Source organism: Syzygium oleosum, unplaced genomic scaffold (assembly GCF_021117445.2).
Source record: "Syzygium oleosum isolate NSW1041296 unplaced genomic scaffold, Sole_v2.1 Sole_v2.48, whole genome shotgun sequence".
Classification (NCBI taxonomy): domain Eukaryota; kingdom Viridiplantae; phylum Streptophyta; class Magnoliopsida; order Myrtales; family Myrtaceae; genus Syzygium; species Syzygium oleosum.
The window spans coordinates 170819-189179 of NW_026607532.1; the positions used below are offsets into that span (position 1 = coordinate 170819).

The 18361-nt window shown below is 41.0% G+C and overlaps 2 protein-coding genes across 2 annotated transcripts; both read left to right on the forward strand.

Moving 5' to 3' along the window:
• The first annotated feature begins 1393 nt into the window (after positions 1-1393).
• On the forward strand, positions 1394-7439 carry LOC115681411 (isocitrate dehydrogenase [NADP]). Its single transcript, XM_030605353.2, has 16 exons — positions 1394-1551; positions 2890-2933; positions 3033-3142; positions 3447-3484; positions 3598-3675; positions 3767-3820; positions 3894-3995; positions 4087-4178; positions 4309-4412; positions 4528-4596; positions 4674-4789; positions 4893-4927; positions 5897-6039; positions 6153-6275; positions 6397-6490; positions 7153-7439. Exons 1-15 carry the CDS (start codon positions 1503-1505, stop codon positions 6488-6490), a joined length of 1251 nt encoding a protein of 416 aa, XP_030461213.1. The 5' UTR covers positions 1394-1502; the 3' UTR covers positions 7153-7439.
• A 4004-nt stretch (positions 7440-11443) lies between these two features.
• On the forward strand, positions 11444-18332 carry LOC115681325 (glutamate decarboxylase). Its single transcript, XM_030605236.2, has 7 exons — positions 11444-11604; positions 11752-11956; positions 16411-16611; positions 16839-17053; positions 17145-17398; positions 17500-17552; positions 17666-18332. Exons 1-7 carry the CDS (start codon positions 11519-11521, stop codon positions 18131-18133), a joined length of 1482 nt encoding a protein of 493 aa, XP_030461096.1. The 5' UTR covers positions 11444-11518; the 3' UTR covers positions 18134-18332.
• Positions 18333-18361: the final 29 nt, after the last annotated feature.

Sequence of the window (18361 nt, forward strand, 5' to 3'; positions counted from 1 at the left end):
AAAACGGACGTGTAGAAGCGACTTTAGATATTTCGTTTGGTTGTGATGTCTTTTGAATATTATAAGGATGGGCGTTCGGTGAATCTGTCGTGTTAGGTGGACTTCACATGACATCAATGCTGACTTCCCACGAGCCCCTCTTTTTCCCCAATCGCCCTCGGACTTCGTCTTATTCTCCACCATTGCCATCGTCTAGGGTTTCGTTAGAAAAGGTTCCCAAAGTAAGAAACAAAATCGCTTCCGTTTCGATATCACGGTCGGGTGATGTCTGAATCAATTTTTGCTCACTCCTGATCGGTAATTAAACACCGACAGACGACGAGTACGTAACGATGCATCAGGACACATGCCAGTCGGGTCATCCTTCCGAAGAACACGTATGAATTTAAAATTTTACATACTAAGCTTCGAATTTCAAGTGTATCCATGAGGGCAATCGGATATGGTATATTGTACTGATTTGATTTCAAAAGTTCGATAGCCACGCTCTATGTTTACTTTAGGCTCAAACCGGTCCTTAGGCTTGGGGTTGAAAATTCGAGTGGGATATTAAAATTCATTGAAACTAATGATACTGAAACTCGTGTGTCTTTTATCGAACGAAAATTCGTGGAAGCAAAATGAGTGAGGGTGCAAGAGAATTACTCAATAGTCAATAAGAATGCCGATCCCTCACAAATCAAGGTCCTTTTTTTTTTTTTTTGCTATAATTACAAATTAAGGTATTATGTTTTGGATGTAATTTAAGAGATTGATATTGTATATTTATATAGATATTACAAGAGAATTTACTCCATGGTTGGCTTGATCTTTCAATTTGGAAAGCTACTGAACCCGAAGAAAATCGAACAGGTGATGACAAAAATTGATAATCAATTTACAATTTAACCAATAAAATAAGGGTAGCATCGAGCATGGAAAGTGCGAGCCCAATAATCAAATCCTCAAATTGAAGATCATGAGATTCCACGCATATATAGTGTGTGGATTGATCATTGGAAGCTATCGACGGTGTTCATTTAATTTCTTCCATTGTACCGATTGTAATTCGTGTTAAAATTTTTGTGGTAATAATGCATCTTTTTATTCGAATAAAAGAATATATTCCCCATTTTTTTGTCGTTTATAACGAATAAATTACGAAAAAATGGGAACACGATTTTATTAACAGATAAAAAATTAATTTCGCAGGTGAAGCGCGGGTTGACCGGCGGTTCATCTTCACGTGGTCGCGCGGACAAAAACCGTGGAATTTTGGTCCGACGTGTTGCGTCAGCGGAGGAATACCCGGTTCGAGCGATGGCAATGATGTAAATAAGGGGGGGAATAGGAGGCCAAAGACGAGAGCAAAAGGTCCGGCAAAATGGTGTACAAATACCCCGTCGTCTCTTTCTCCAGCGAGGTCTCCCGTTCCGCTCCGTCTCTTTCTCTCTGTGCAAAAGATCTCCCTCGAATCCGCTTTACCTTGGTTCGCCGCTTCCGTTGAGCTCGCGCGGGAGGCAATGGGTTTCGAGAAGATCAAGGTCGAGAACCCCATCGTCGAGATGGACGGTCGGATCTCTCTCCCGCCCTCCCTCCCTCCCTCCCTCCGTCTCTCGTTCCCCCCGTGTTTTTCTTTTTTTTTTTTCGGTCGCGATTTGATCTGCTTGAGCGCCGCGAATTGGATCTGAGGTGTTACCGTTCGCGCGCGCTCGGTTGATCGGGGGGTTTCCTAGCAGCGCCCGCGATTGGCGCGCGAAGTGAAATCGTTTCTTGACGCAAAGAGAGCGTTCGTCGGGCCCTTTTCTCGATTCGCGCGTGCTGTGCTGATCCTACCGTTTCGACGCGAGCTTTCGACGTAGACGGACCGCTGGATCATCGAATACGTTCGGATCTGCGAGGGTGCATATGAGTTGCCGTGCTTGATTCTTATTTAGATGTCGCATGCTCGGATGCTTCTGATTCGGTTTTTCAAATGGAGAGGGCTCGATTGATTGCAAACGATAAGAATGACGTGGCTGTTGTTCTGAAACGGTGCGAAAATGATGGGGTTGTTGTGGAAATGCCACGGAAAAACGAGGTGGTCGTTGTCGGAAAGTCTCTTTGTCCGAGCATTAGGTTTTGAGTGGAGGGTGGTTCTTTTAAACTTTTTTAACTTGCTCAGCTCGCGGGCTCGGAGTTGGTGGCTTACGTCCGAGTCCGATTCAGATGGATGTAATCGGCGAGTGTTATCTCTGACATGATGATCGAGTCTCTCTTTGATATTCTTTTGCCATCCTACATCAGTCGTAGTGTTTTTGCTGTATTCGACGAGAAGCTTTCGAATTTAGTGCTGATTCGTAAGTGGAGTCCCTCTGTTTGAAATTTGGATGCTTAGGCGTGGCCATTGAGATTGTTTTGTCAACTCTTCGAACGTATTTAGGTGTGTCTTCTTCACCTTCTGGCCTTGAACAGAGTCCACTCTACCGGTGGTTCCAATGGAACTGCTGTTGACATTTTAAATTGTTACTGTAGCTTCTAGAAGTCAAAAGTGCTTTTTGAAAACAGTCGTTTGGAATTGCCCGTGGCCACGATTATGAACTGAGCTCTAGACTTGAATTGGTTTTGATTTGTGTGTTAAATTCCTTGGGACAAAGCATAAGCAATTCTTTATTAAGCAAAAGGGATGAGCTAGTTAAGGTATGTAGCTACTAAGTTGAAGCAACAATATCTTGCTTCAGTTATTCATAAGATGAGGACGTTTTTCCACTTGCTCTTGAGCTGTTGAAGTTAACAAAATCAGGCATTACTCTTGATCATTTAATTCTTTCATATCATGTGTGGGCATTTCCCAGCACCAAGGTGATCAGCTTAAATTTTTCCCGCCTTTACAATTTCTTTTTCTGATTCTTGTCTCGTCCTTCAATCCAGGGGATGAAATGACCCGAGTGTTCTGGAAATCGATCAAGGATAAGGTGATCGCTAAGTCATCTAGGTTTTCATTTGCTGTCCCGCTCACCTTTGTTGTTGGGCATTTTAATTCCAGAGCCTCATATCTTTTTTAACCTTTTCAGCTTATTCTTCCCTTCTTGGAGTTGGATATCAAGTACTTCGACCTTGGTCTTCATCATCGTGATGCCACTGATGACAAAGTTACGATTGAAAGTGCAGAAGCAACTCTAAAGTACGCCCTGTTTCGTTGGTATTGGTTAATTCCTATCATTTATGCGATTATTACTGTAAGAAGCTTTCGATTATGCTTCTGCTATCAGTTTTCATATTACTATCTACTAACCGCCCCGCTGCCGCGGGAAAGATCAGTCTACTTTGTGTGTACCAGTCTCCCATCGTGCTCTGTTCTGTTCATTCTAGTTAGAACAAACCTTCGTCAAATTTCAGTTAATGAGATAATTTGACACTTCAATATGGTTGTTATCTTACTTTTTAATAGCTTGAACTCCTGACCTATCCTTTTTTTCCCATTTCAGATACAATGTGGCAATCAAGTGTGCAACTATTACACCAGGTAAAGATACTTAAGCTTTCTGTTGAAAACAGTTCTGCTTGTTTGAACTAAGAAACAGGTGTGTCCTTTATTGCTTTTGGTAATCAGAGACTTTTATGTTGTGTAATTGACAGATGAAGCTCGAATGAAGGAGTTTACTTTGAAGCAAATGTGGAAAAGTCCCAATGGGACGATTAGGAACATCTTGAATGGTGAGTCAAAATTTTGAGGGTCATGTGCAGTTTTATTTATCAAAGTATTCTTAGATCATCTTATGCTATTGGCCGTTTGCCTTCTCTTCAGGCACTGTCTTCAGAGAGCCAATATTGTGCAAAAATATTCCCCGGCTTGTCCCAGGTAGTAATTATTCAGGACAGATATAAGGTATGAATCTTTAGATATCTTATTTGAAATAATCTGTTTTATTCAGGGTGGTCAAAGCCAATATGCATTGGAAGACATGCTTTTGGTGATCAATACCGAGCTACTGATGCAGTCATTAAAGGAGCGGGGAAACTTAAACTTGTCTTTGGTACAATATCAATTTTCCAAATGTTTATAAAAATTTATTTCTTTTTTCTGGTTGTTGCTGGAATTGCCTAGATCTGTATACTTATATGCAGTGCCAGAAGGCACAGATGAGAAGACTGAGCTAGAAGTGTATAACTTCACGGGTGCTGGTGGAGTTGCATTGTCCATGTACAACACAGATGAGGTTAGAGTTAGAATCTCTCTCTCTCTCTCTCTCGCACGCGAAATGTTTTGGGCTGTTGGATCATCTAATCATTTTGTTGACCATAGTCAACCATTTCTTTTAATGAGCGTTTTCTTATATCATAATGCAGTCAATCCGTGCTTTTGCTGAGGCTTCAATGAACACTGCTTATCAGAAGAAGTGGCCGCTCTATCTTAGCACAAAGAATACCATTCTAAAAAAATATGATGGAAGGTATATAGTGTCCTTATTCTGTCATAAATGTTTTCTTGTTCTTATTCTGTTAGAAAGTGAATCCTTACTTGCTAATTGTATCTGAAGAATATAAGAGTGGATCATATTAATGCAGATTCAAGGATATATTCCAAGAAGTTTACGAGGCCAACTGGAAGTCAAAGTATGAGGCTGCCGGAATCTGGTGAGTGGTGAAGTTGATTGCCAGAGTCGTCTGGTGACTGTCTGCTATCTTGTTGACTTACTCTATCATTGCTGAAGGTATGAACACCGTCTTATTGATGATATGGTGGCTTATGCTCTAAAGAGCGAGGGAGGTTATGTATGGGCATGCAAGAACTATGATGGAGATGTCCAGAGTGATTTCTTAGCCCAAGGTTTGTGTGACTTTGTCCGAACTAATTTGCTTTAGGGTTCTCAGGTCGTCTATATGAGAAGCTGGTTCCTTTTAGTAATTGATGATTGTTTTGATAATTGCAGGGTTTGGATCGCTTGGTTTGATGACATCTGTCTTGGTAAATTACCTGTATCTTTTGTGTTCAGCATTATCTTATATTACATCAAATGGAAGCTATTGGTAGCCTCCTTTTGCATTTTCAAAAGGAAAAAAAAAATGTGAACCTGGTCTTTTACTGGATTTTTTTAAATGATTATCATAGAAACACTATCAGCGTAGACAAACTGTCTCCACTAGCCTTCATACCCGTTGGTGAGTTGGTCACAACGACGGCTGCATGTGGAGAAACTTTTCTCCATCGGTTGGATTTGCAATAGAAGTCCATATTTTAATTTTCCTGCTATTTTTGGAATTCTCGGTTTACTTCGGTACTGATCACTGTCTTCAGTGAAGTAATCATAAAGAACAGGTCATATGTTTCACTTTATATGGCATGCATAATTTTGACTGGGCTACGTGTTCCATTTTTGGCTATAATTTTCACTAGGTGTAATACATAACCTACTGCTCTAATTATAAGAAATTGCAAATGGGATAAGGTGCCTTCACATAATGTTGGTCCTGTTGAGTTGTATGCCGCTAATATAATATATATATATTAAGATTTATCTTGAAACTGAAGAACTTCTGCCTGTATACCACCTATCCAGATTTATCAAGGATGATTTTGACTAGGTGTAAAACATAACTAAACACTATTTCCTAGAAACTGCAGTTGAATAAGGTGCCTCCACAATATTTGGCCCTCTATAGTTTTATGTGGCTTGCTATTTATTTTTAGATTTTTCTTGGAACTGTAGAACTTCTGCACGTATACCCCCTGCTGATGGCAACTTCATTAATGCCCTTCATGTGAGAGGGGCTCACGGAAAAGTAGTGATTATGCATTCTCTATATTATTGTTCGAACCTAGGGATCAACCAAAAAGAGAGTAGTAACCCAAAGTTTTCCTTGATCACGTTTTCTCTATCTCTCGATTCGGAGGATCTTGTGACCACTTTTTCATTCATCAACATACTGTGTGCAGGTCTGCCCAGATGGAAAAACAATTGAAGCAGAAGCTGCTCATGGTACAGTTACCCGCCATTATCGGGTCCACCAGAAAGGAGGCGAAACCAGCACTAATAGCATTGCTTCTATATTTGCTTGGTCACGAGGGCTTGCTCATAGGTACAATTGTGAATCCTTTTTGTTGTGTGGTTTTCACTCAATACATAATGCATTGCTTAGTTTCTTGGAATATTCTTAATGGTGCTTCATGAGCTTTGATTTTACTTTGACAGGGCCAAGTTGGATGACAATGCCAGACTCCTTGATTTTGCCGAGAAACTAGAAGCAGCTTGTATTGGAGCTGTTGAGTCTGGCAAGATGACCAAGGATCTTGCGCTCCTCATTCATGGTTCTAAGTAAGTACTTCTAGGATCTTAAGAATCTTCAATGTCCTCATTCCCCTGGAGCCCTCAAAGCTTGCTTTTGTGAATTAATTTGTGCACAGGAGTTTGTATTAATTCCTCATGAGTTGCGCAGGGTTACTAGGGATCAATACCTGAACACCGAAGAGTTTATTGATGCTGTGGCAAATGAACTCAAGGCAAGGCTTTCATGCCAATCTCTGCTGTAGGTAAGGGTCCTGGACTTTTCCTATGTCTGTTCTAGGTCTATTGATTGATCACTAAGTCACATGCATGCACTGTTTAAGAATGAATGGTCGCAACACAATCTGAGGATTCGCATTTTCTCTTTCGAGTCTTGTTCTTTACTAATTTTACTCGACCAAACATAAAATGCTAGCTCTGAGATGATCCATCAGTGAAGATGTCACCATTTGGTTCCATCCACTGATGTGAATGTAAGAAGGGCCGTAATTAGAAAATAGAGATAAAGGTCTGTGGTGGAATTTAAAGCAGCTTTAAAGAATGAAATCAGCACTTAAAATATATCACTTTGCTATCAGTAAAGATTCCTTGACCAGATTATTTAGCTATGAAAAATGTAAATGTTGAATTCTGATTCATCAAGTTCTACTCACTTGAAGTACTAACTGCTGCCTAACTTTCCATCTCCTGCGGAGAAACATCCAGCATGTTTACAATTTCTCAACTCAATTCGGTAACGAACATATTCCTCAGCAGTTAGGACTACCTGCGAAAAGGAAAAATAAAAAGAGGAAAACAGAGCAGAAGTTAACATTAGTTATTTTCCTTCTGTATGGATCGATGTCTTCGTTCGCTGATGTTTATTGTTGATTTATCAATGAGTGTGGTTGATTTCATTTCCGCACAGGTGACTGGTGGATAACATGTGGGAAGCAGTGGCGTCTGCCTGTGGCTGTGATCCCGGAGAAGAAGAAATAAAGGGGGATCGATTTGGGGAGAATGAGCTCAAATCCTGAATGAGATGGTTTGTGGGGGGGAGGAATTTAACGAAAGTAGTTTGTATTATTTATGTACTCGGATGGATTTGTGTTTCACATTTGAATTTGCCTCGATCCCCCCCGTTTTAAGAGTTTTGAGCCTCCTAGGGTTCGACATCTTCCAATCGTAGTAGTTTGTTTGCCCTTTGTCACCAAATGGCAGGATCCGTATTTCGTTCACGTCTACGAAACGATGGCCGGATAAGGGTGGAGACAAGGGCAAGATTTCAGTCGATTTTGCTGTCATGACCATAATCTCATGTAATTTTCCTTGTCGTACTCCTCACATATTCAAGAAAACGCGACAGCACAGGCTTCATATGCGACGATTTACATTTTATCTTGACAAAATGATTCCAAAACTAGAATGGACGTAAATGGGCCGTCCCAATCCCGGCCTACTGTGTCGGTTGATCGGGTATAGCGGATCGATTTGCTGCTAGTGCAAAGCTAATGCTGCTCCGCCAGATTTGTTTCAACAAGTCGGCATAAGATGATCACTCGTGAGGAACTCATCAGCTTCGCACAAATCGAACCGTACACACGAGAGTCACATTGTTATTATATTTTAAGACTATTAAATACGAGAATTTATTTTACGTGTACTGATATCTTTTATAGGGTTGATTCTAAAAATAAGCACCAACTTTACTTTAAGTGACAATTCTTATATAAACTTTATCTTTGCCTCATAAAAAATCGCAAACTTTCACTTAAATTTCAAATTTGGCCTGAACAATTTGAAAATGTCATATCACGGGGCCAGATTTTTAAGTAAAAGTTGGTACTTTTTATCGAGACGAAAAAAGTTCGTATTAGAATTATCACTTAAAATAGAGTTGGTATGTTTTTTTTTTAATTAGCCCATTTTTTATATCGCAAGGACAAAAACGGGAGTGGAAGTTTTAAAATTTTCTAGAATTTGAAAGTAAAAAGGAAATTTGGCGAGACGTGTCTTAGATTAGCGTGCTAAGCATCGTGCTCCTGGCATAATAATTGATTCCCCTATGCAAAAAGGTGCTGAAACGTTGTCCTGTTCTTTTATTTTAAGAAGCAAAAAGGGACAGAATCGCCTAGGACTCTCTCCCTCAGTCCCTCTCTCTCCCTCGGCAAACCGCATATTCTCCTGCAGAATTGAGCAAGTGGGTCTTTTCATCTTCGAGTGACGCTATTGATATTCACGTTGACGTGCGAAGTTGGGTTCTTTCTTAAGCGATATGATATGTCGGAATTGATGGTAGGAGCTTTCGTCAAGTCGTCTTTGGCGGACACCAGCAATTGCTTAAAAAATTATCCAAAAAATCATAAATCTATCACACTTTTGCTAATTCAGTTCCAAAGCTTTTAATTTTATCAATTGAATCATAAACATTTTCATTTCTTACCAATTGAGTCCATCCGGCCAATTTTGATCGGAAATCGCTGACGTAGACACCGGGCGCTGACGTGAACATTTTTATATAATATTTTAATAATTTCCGAACTTTTTATTTTTTTTTTTTCTTTTTTTTTTTCCTTTTCTCTGTTTTTTTTTTTTTTTTCTGGATTTTGAAGCTAGGGCCGGCGAGGGCGTTGTGGCCCTCGCCTAGATCTGGCTAGGCGAGGCCTTCTTCCATATCTGCATCATCAGATTTGAATTTCCTCCGCTCGCAAAAAAACCCGACGACCACGACTCATCCGCGTCCCCGTCCCGGCACAAGCCTGTCGCATCTAAGAGGAAGCTGGCCATATTCAAGATCGGATAACAAGTGGGACGTGGGCGAGTTGGGGACTTATCCTTTGAACAGCCAAATTGAATAGGTCCAAGTTGGCCACCTAAATAATATTAATGGCGGTAAGGAAGAAATACATAATTGATCCCGACCTTTCATACTAGAGAAGGTCGACCGACGGCAACTGCGATTGATCGTGACCACCCCGATTTTCCCCATCGGCTACCTTGGAGGCCAGGACCGCCTCAATATGTCGACATGACAATAGAGACTTGGAGTTTGGATTGATGAATGAGCCAATAAAGAGTGGTCGGAGGACAATCAAAAGCTGTAGACTTAGAATGAGTCGTCGCTCGTCACCATCGACTTTGGATCTCATGGATATTTGAGAGCGGCCTCGTCTTTAATCGGAAAAAAAGAGTCCGATCACCGGCGCATTGTCAGCGGAGGTTGGCCATGAAGAACGATGGTGCCTTATTTTGGATTTAGAGCGATTTCTTTTCCATCATCATCGTGTGAAGGATTTAGAATCATATGCAGAGGACATACCAATGAAACTATGCAGAATAGAAATAGGAACTATCCACGGTCAAGGTTAATGCATGGAAGAAGTGTCACCGATCGAATTCTCCCATACCCTTGTAAGCTAATAAGTAGAAATTTGTGACATCGAGGTGGAGAGTGAGCGATGCATAAGGGATAATACAGTTGGTTTGTGGGAGTGTATGTGCTAGGAGTTTTAGAGAGGAATGAATACCATCTTAGAGGATCTTTGAAGGCGGGGTTGATCTCCTTTGCATAAACCCATTGAGAGCTGATGCCATTATTCTGATGAAGCTATGGCAAGCCAAAACCAGTTGTTATATTGAAGTGTTCTGTATATCTTGCTCGAGGGCCTGGATAATCGAGCTAAACTGGGCTTGCTACGATCCTGATGTGAGAATACGATTCACCATACTGTTCTTAGAAACAATCTTTAGAAGGAAGACTGGCCTGGTGTTATCGGCTCACCATGCGCCACACGAGCTATTCTACGGTCAGAAATCTTTCGGCTCGGCTCATCAGGCGCCACACGGGCTATTCTGCGGTTAGGAATCTTTCGGCCTGTGACACAAGGACATATATGATGTTCGAGTTTGACATTACGAAACTAAAAGACCAAAACACAAAATACATTCGCACAGAAAACTAGAAAGCGAAAATGAACAAGAAGACAGATATACAGCAAACATCATCGAAGCCATTAGTGTTTAGGAGGTCGTTTGACATAATTAAGCAAAGACACTTAAGAAGACATAAGACCACCAGAACTAAAATGACACAGCATCTCTTCTATTTTCACTAATCTGTCTTCGAAACAGAAACTAACCACAAAATCATCTTTCACTTATCCGTATCTCGACGACAAAATGGTTTCGGCAGGATTCGTTGTATGCTTACATGCATTTAAAGTACAAAATAGCCATAGCTAATGATTTATGATAAGATATTTACCGGAACATATGCAAGGAACTTTCCTAAGCTGCGGCCCTCTGTCCAACAAAAGATGGAATAAAACCCATCTAGTCTTGATTTGGAATCCCATCAAGTTAAATGGGTCTGCCGACTTTGGGGACTCTTTGCTGCACTTTCCATTGCTTTATTAGTCTTGATCTAATTGACGGCAACGGCTGGAATTGCTCGACTGTAGAGAGGCATTTTCTCCAATATGCCCCTACAAACGAGGCATCCATCGCGCATGCCGGTCCAAGACCGTAAATGAACAAGCATTGCCGTGTGATAGGCTTCGCATCTGCAAGTTGATTATGAGTGGATATGTGATACACTCGCAACAGATCTTGGTTAGCCAGGTCGTGAACAAGGTTTGCAAGCGAAAGCCCCGATATCATAGACGATTTGGACAAAACGCGTAGTACTGTAATTTCATATATGCATTTAAAGTACAAAATATCTATTGATTTATGAAAAGATAAAACGGGACCATTGGTAGTTAATGGGTTTGTCAACTTTCGAAGAATACGAGAATTGCTTTATTGGTCCTGATCTAATCTAGAGATATTGCTGGAATTGTATGGCTAATAGACCTTTTTCCCCTCTGGCTAAGTGAGTGTTCCAAAATCAGATTATAAAGTGGCATGACCTGTTAAGACCTGACAAATCACTCCCAAACAAAGAAAATGCATAAAATAGTATTTCTCGTGCCTATACGCGTACTCACCTGACAGTCAATCAATCACCAATCGTATCATCCAGTCATGAACCGGGGGCGGTATTCTTCCTCTTTTTCTTTTATTATTCTGATTCATCCATAGAAAATTGCCATGAAATGGGGGGAAAATAATTTAATAATTCACAAACTTAATCAAACCATTTATTTACTCCAAAATTATCTTATTAAATATAGTGCTTGTCCACTCACGTTCTCAATTTAAATAGCCCATCTTCCCCCATAAAACCCCAATTCAGTTCTTCCTCCATAGCCAAAGCCCCCCCCCACAAGAAAGAAAATTCGATCTTCATCGCCATGGTTCTCTCCAAGACAGCCTCCGAGTCCGACGTCTCCATCCACTCGACCTTTGCTTCGCGCTATGTCCGGACCTCCCTCCCCAGGTGATGCTTTGCGATCCTTCGGTCTTTCTTCAATGTGTCGTCTTGGTCATGACTAGGCCGTTCTCCCGATAGCTTGAGCTTTCGATATTCTTTTTAATGTTCGTGGTTTGACACATGTTCATTATGATCGGATGGATCTTGATCCAGGTTCAAGATGTCGGAGAACTCGATCCCCAAGGAGGCTGCGTACCAGATCATCAACGACGAGCTCATGCTGGACGGGAACCCCAGGCTCAACCTGGCGTCGTTCGTCACCACGTGGATGGAGCCGGAGTGCGATAAGCTCATAATGGCCGCCATCAACAAGAACTACGTCGACATGGACGAGTACCCGGTCACCACCGAGTTGCAGGCGAGTCCTCCTAAACCCTTGTTCTGCACCTCATTATCGTTGCGTTGCCATTTCTGCTGCAAACTCTCCAAATTACATAGATCAATGGAAAACAACGATCACCTCTTAGATCATGGATTCATGTCAAGAAAAGGACATGCCTAAATGTGGACATGGAAGTGGTAATTTAAGCGTGGATTGCGGTGTTAATGACGAGACTATTCGTGGGTTAGATCTGGATTATTAAAATGGAGTTAAACCAATTCAAGAAAAGAGATTAGTAAAACATAAATGATTTATTTAGAGGGAGGATTAAGTATGACGAAGGTTGCTTGATGGGTCGGTAACCCTGCAATCATACTTTTGATAAAGTCGACCTATACATGACAAACCCTTAAAAAAAAATGAACTACGTAGCCAAAACTCAGATCTGCGGTGTACTTAAAGTAGCAAAACGAAAATAAAGATTTGGTTTGATTCTTTAAAACACTACCTTTATTTTATTATATATCATTCCCAAAAAATTGATTCCTCACTTAGCTAGATGGAATGTCTTCTTCCTTCTAAGAGTCCGCAGATTTTGACGAAGCTAAGTACTAATTCAATGACCCTTTTGCAACGAATCTAGATCTTGAAATCGATCAACCTCGTACTTTGCTTCCACAAGTAAGGTAGTTGCTTGTAATCTTGAACCATTGATTTTTGGTTTTCTTGTGGTCAGCCCTAGAGCCGATAGGAAAATTAAGCACCTGAATTATATATAATATGATTTTTTTCGGGCCGAAAATTGCGGGTTATAAAGAAGATTTCTTTTTCTTAGTCAAGGAACTAGATGAAGGCTTGGCATGTGTGGGATGTCCATAGTCTAAGGAGTAATAATGTTAAAAAGGAAAAGAAACTACATGTTCTCCCAAATCCAATTGAACCCACTTGATCAAGAACCTGAAAAGATAATAAAGACAAAAAAAGAAGGAACAAGCATAAAGTGTAGCATACCCTTTTTCTGTGCTTACATTGTGCAGGAGTGGGTTCCATGTGATAATTTAAAATATGAAACCTCTTGAAGTCAAGAATGGACCAAAAAAGGAGGATAGAAAGACTGATTGGTAACTGGTAAGTACATAAAGAAGACGCTTTCTATCGTTAAATTCATATAATGTATATTAATCATAAGGTTATTATTTGATGTCCTCTCATGCTACGTTTGGTCGCTTGAACAAAAATTAGGATTGGATAACGGTAATGAAAAGATAGGACAAAACAATGTGGGGAATTTGTGATATGGTGTATTTTGTTTAGTAGAAGGCGAATATCACGACAAATATAGGTATAAAAGTAGAATTAACAATTCAGAAATATAACTAAGAAGGTCAAAGAATTGAAAGAATAAAAAGACACAAACAAATATGTGGTTTGGGATCGATTGTTGGCGCGTCTCTTGCAATAATCTGCCTTCACCACTTAAAGTTGGGAGTCCAGATTTCAATCTAGACACAAGTGGTCGATTGCGATCGCTACCGTGGTTGGTCACCACTAGCACCTATTGCGGTCCCCTAAGGCTTTTGTCTTTTTTATCTTATTTTAGAGTATTTTAAAATTTTTAATTCTATACAGATGGGATAGTTTTTATCTCACTCTCGGTGCCTGAATAAGTAATCGGAGATATTATCAGGACTTATTCCAGTCCGGATGCGCCTCCGAATGTTGGATAGGATAACTCTAATTCTATCCGACTCTTCATCTGGGCGACAAAATACAACCTTACTATTTACCATCACATAAAGAGTTAACTATCATTTAACCCCGAAAACATTATGAACATTCGTATCGAAACTTCGACGAAACACTTGTTAAGATTTAAGAAACAAACTGATGATCCTTCTTGTCCCTTAAAACTCTTTTAGGCCATGGTCGTCCGATTATGAGAAGTAGTGTATGGCACCAAAAGAGGACAATAGGAATAATAAAATAAATATGAAAATGACGTGGGAGATTAATCCAGAAAAAGAAAAAGAATTCCCGTATAAAATCGACAGGTGGAGGGTCACATGGCCCGTTCACCCTATTTTGGTTCGAATAGTGGGGCAGACCATGCATAATGTATCTTACCTAATAAAGGAAAAGAAACACTTAAATGACTCGAAAGTCTAAACACGGTCCACAAACGTTAAAGAGAGATATCAATTCACGCTTTTAGGACCTCCAATCTTATGGGATCCGCTATGCTCTGTGTCATCAATTTCCGAATTCTAAAATTCGAAAACTTAGAAAAAGTAATATGCGTGTGCGCGTGTGTTTTTTTTTTTTTTTTTTTTGCAATTACTTTATAGAAAACGATTTGCTTTGTCCGCGTCATTAGAGGAGTAAGACAACGATTTAAAAAAAAAGCCGATTTGATTAATCTTTCTAGCGTGTATGGACAGAAGTAACAAATTAAGTGCTTTGACATTGACAATGGAACCCGATGAACACATTCCATCGTACCATAATTTGTGGTTGACGTGCACGAAGGAGAGGCTCGAAAGTTCCTCCTTGCTTTCGATTCCTTCCTTCCCCTCTTTGTCAATTCATTGCGTGTGAGAGAGAGAGAGACGTATTTATCAATCGCCATGCCTCGTGATTCCGACAACTTAATACTCGAATAGGCGCTTTGTATTCCTTTTACTAAACGTCGATTATTTTAATTTAATTATTTGCTTTTCAATTGCTATGAATTCTCTTTTATTTCGATAATCCCACACCCATTGGCTTAAAGTTAGACAAGCACCTAAAGATCACGAGATATAGGGCTATTACCATAAAATGCTCACTGTGGCATAAGTATCCAAAACTTTTTTTAGCTTCACTGAAAATCTTAAACTAACCCATTGTGATACAAATGTCCCAAACTTCTTTTGTCGTGAAAAACCCTGAACTTATAACAGTGCGACATATATACCATGGATGAAACTGTAATAGAGGGTATATATGTCAAATAAGTATAAGTTAGATTTTTTCTTGATATGAAAAAAAGTTGAAGTATTTGTGTCATAATGAGTATAGTTTGATGAATTTTTTTATGGTACTTGTCCAGAGATATGTCGGATAGGAGGAGACGAATTTCGTTTTCCATTATTTTAGGACCGTATTCTTAGTCTCTTACATATCCTATTACGAGGAAGAGATGTATAATTAGCTAGGAATTTTGTAAGATTTAGTTGGTCCGACTTTTGAGATGCAATAATGGAGGCAGGGCATGCTGCGTGCCGTCACTGACGGCGTTAATAACTGAATTGGTCGCCTTTGATTTGGTCCACCGTTAAAACACGAGCATCGTGTCGGGACGAATGCCTAGCCAATCGTTAGCTGCCATGTGTCCCTCGATTCGGAGTTGTCAGCTCAAACCTAATATCGCTAGTGGAAGTCGTGACGGATCGGGTCCCCACACGGCTTTCGATTCAATGGGTATGAGTCAATATGGGTGGGGGCTTCAGCTGGTCGTATCCAATCCTTTCTTGGAACCCAACTTGTGGATTTTAATAATGTTTTATTTGATTTGAGGATTTGGTATAATTATTTACCAAATATGCTCATCAACGAAGTGATTCGAATCCGAGAATCCGACATCTACTAACTCTAGCGTCCTTGTTGAATTCTTGAAAATCACAATAACTAAGAATTCGGAACCTAAAATCAGAGTGCGACTTGGAATCAGAGTGCGGCGCGTGTCAATCTAACACATAGTTGATTATATACAATTCTTGGATGTGGTGGTGGAAATTCAACGGAGAAAATTCTAGAAACTTTGTAGGTTTTCTCTTAGGCTTAGCTATCACGATAGTGATAGATCGTTTTGACTTTGATAAGTCTGGAAGTTCCTCATTTTCGTTGGCTACTTGTGCTGGGGACGTGGCGTTGATTTGTCAGTTATCATCTACCCAAATATGTCTCGTGCATTGCTTTTTGACTTCTGGATTAGCTTGATGTTCCGATCGGACGGAACCCGACGACCTCATCGGACTAATCTTCCTCCATAGATTGCAAACCACATTTTCTGCAGACAAATCGGCCATGATTAGCGTACTAGCTTTTCCATCACATGCAGTGCACATCGTTATTGGAAATCGCCCCTCAATAGACTTCCCATCAACTAAATCTTCAATGCTAGAGCTTTACGAAATACTATAATGAATACGGCATGTATAGTATTAAATGAATTGGTAAAAGAAGTGTCGTAGAAGGGGGGGTTGAGTTTTGTGGTTGCGCCGCGTGGCATGATCGTTTACATCCTTTGGACCCACGTTTGCCAATTTATATTCTAGTAACTACATCCGCTTACATCATTTGTTGAAACTGATTGAAAATTGAAGACGTCAATTGTGACTTCTTAAAAAAAAAGTGAAGATGTGAAGTGAAGTTTCGCAATGTATATTGCCATTATGGTTTCTATGGGCTAATTTTTCTTTTGACATGACTATAATTACTATCGAATGCAGAATCGATGCGTGAACATGATAGCCCATCTCTTCAATGCGCCCCTCGGGGATTCGGAAACTGCGGTCGGAGTAGGCACGGTGGGCTCGTCGGAGGCAATCATGCTGGCGGGGCTCGCTTTCAAGAGGAAGTGGCAGAACAAGAGGAAAGCCGAGGGCAAACCCTACGACAAGCCCAACATCGTCACCGGTGCTAATGTTCAGGTACTATTCATTACTACATAGCTTGTGACCTTTATATTGTGTCACCAGAGGTACTAATTCATAATCCAAACTTAAAAAATAGTTAAATTCAATATTTGGAGAAACAATCTCCTAGCTTTGTTGATATTTGAAAATCGATTTCCCTCCAAGTTTAAAGTAATAAGAAGGCGAAACTCTCAATCGACATTGTTCTAGTATCCTAACTTGTGATGAATTACAATATGAAGGTATGCTGGGAGAAATTTGCGAGGTACTTTGAAGTGGAGCTGAAGGAGGTGAAACTGAGGGACGGGTACTACGTGATGGACCCAACCAAGGCTGTCGAGATGGTCGACGAGAACACCATCTGCGTCGCCGCGATCCTCGGCTCCACCCTCAACGGCGAGTTCGAGGACGTCAAGCTCTTGAACGACCTCCTGACCGAAAAGAACAAGCAAACCGGGTAAAAACACGCCCGCAAAAGAGCTCACGCTTGTGCCAAATTGCACTCGATTTTGTAAGTCGAGAGATGTTCATCGTTTCGAATTTGGCAGATGGGACACTCCGATCCATGTGGATGCAGCGAGCGGAGGGTTCATCGCACCATTCTTGTACCCGGAGCTGGAGTGGGATTTCAGGTTGCCATTGGTGAAGAGCATCAACGTGAGCGGGCACAAGTATGGGCTGGTATATGCAGGAATTGGGTGGGTCATCTGGAGAAGCAAAGAGGACTTGCCTGAAGAGCTCATTTTCCACATCAACTATCTGGGGGCTGATCAACCCACCTTCACCCTCAACTTCTCCAAGGGTATTTTGATTTCTCGTTTCCTTTTTAGCTTCCCAATTCACGATTGACCCTAGATTGTGCTTATACACTGTGATTTGATTCGAAAACAAATTTTTTTGCAGGTTCAAGTCAAGTCATTGCCCAGTACTACCAGCTCATTCGGTTGGGTTATGAGGTAAGTTGGTAACAAGCGTGAGCTAGAAGATGTTATTGAAGAGAGTCTTGTTGTTTAGGATTTTGGTAGTCACTGTCACAGTATTGTTCATGACATCAATGTTGATTCGCCAGGGTTATAGGAACATCATGGAGAACTGTAGGGAAAACGCCATGGTGCTGAAAGAAGGATTGGAGAAGTCGGGGCGCTTCAACATCATCTCCAAGGATGACGGGGTGCCCCTCGTTGCCTTCTCCCTCAAGGACAACAGCCGCCACAGCGAGTTCGAGGTCTCTGACATGCTGAGGCGCTTCGGGTGGATCGTCCCCGCCTACACGATGCCCCCCGACGCGCAGCATGTGACGGTGCTGCGGGTTGTGATAAGAGAAGACTTCTCCCGCACCCTCGCGGAGCGCCTCGTCATCGACATCGAGAAGGTCCTGCACGAGCTCGACTTGCTCCCCTCCAAGATCGATCAGAAGGCCATGGTGGAGGAGAACGCGAAGAACGGAGCCGCGGATACCAGGAAGATCCAGCTGGAGATCACCACCGCGTGGAGGAAGTTCGTGATGGAGAAGAAGAAGATGAACGGTGTCTGTTAGAATCAAATGTGTTGTGATGGTGATTTTTCTTGCCACTAGGCATCGGTTATTTCAGTTTTGAGTGGGTGTGCTGGGTTTATGTAATAGAACATATTTGTGTGCCTCCTCACTATCAAAAGCTTTGATTTGCTTTGAGATATATGGCCTTGTACGTCCGACACAATCTTAGTATTCATGTTTATGCCAAAGTTCGATTCAACGATTTGTATCATCGTATGCATGTGAAGC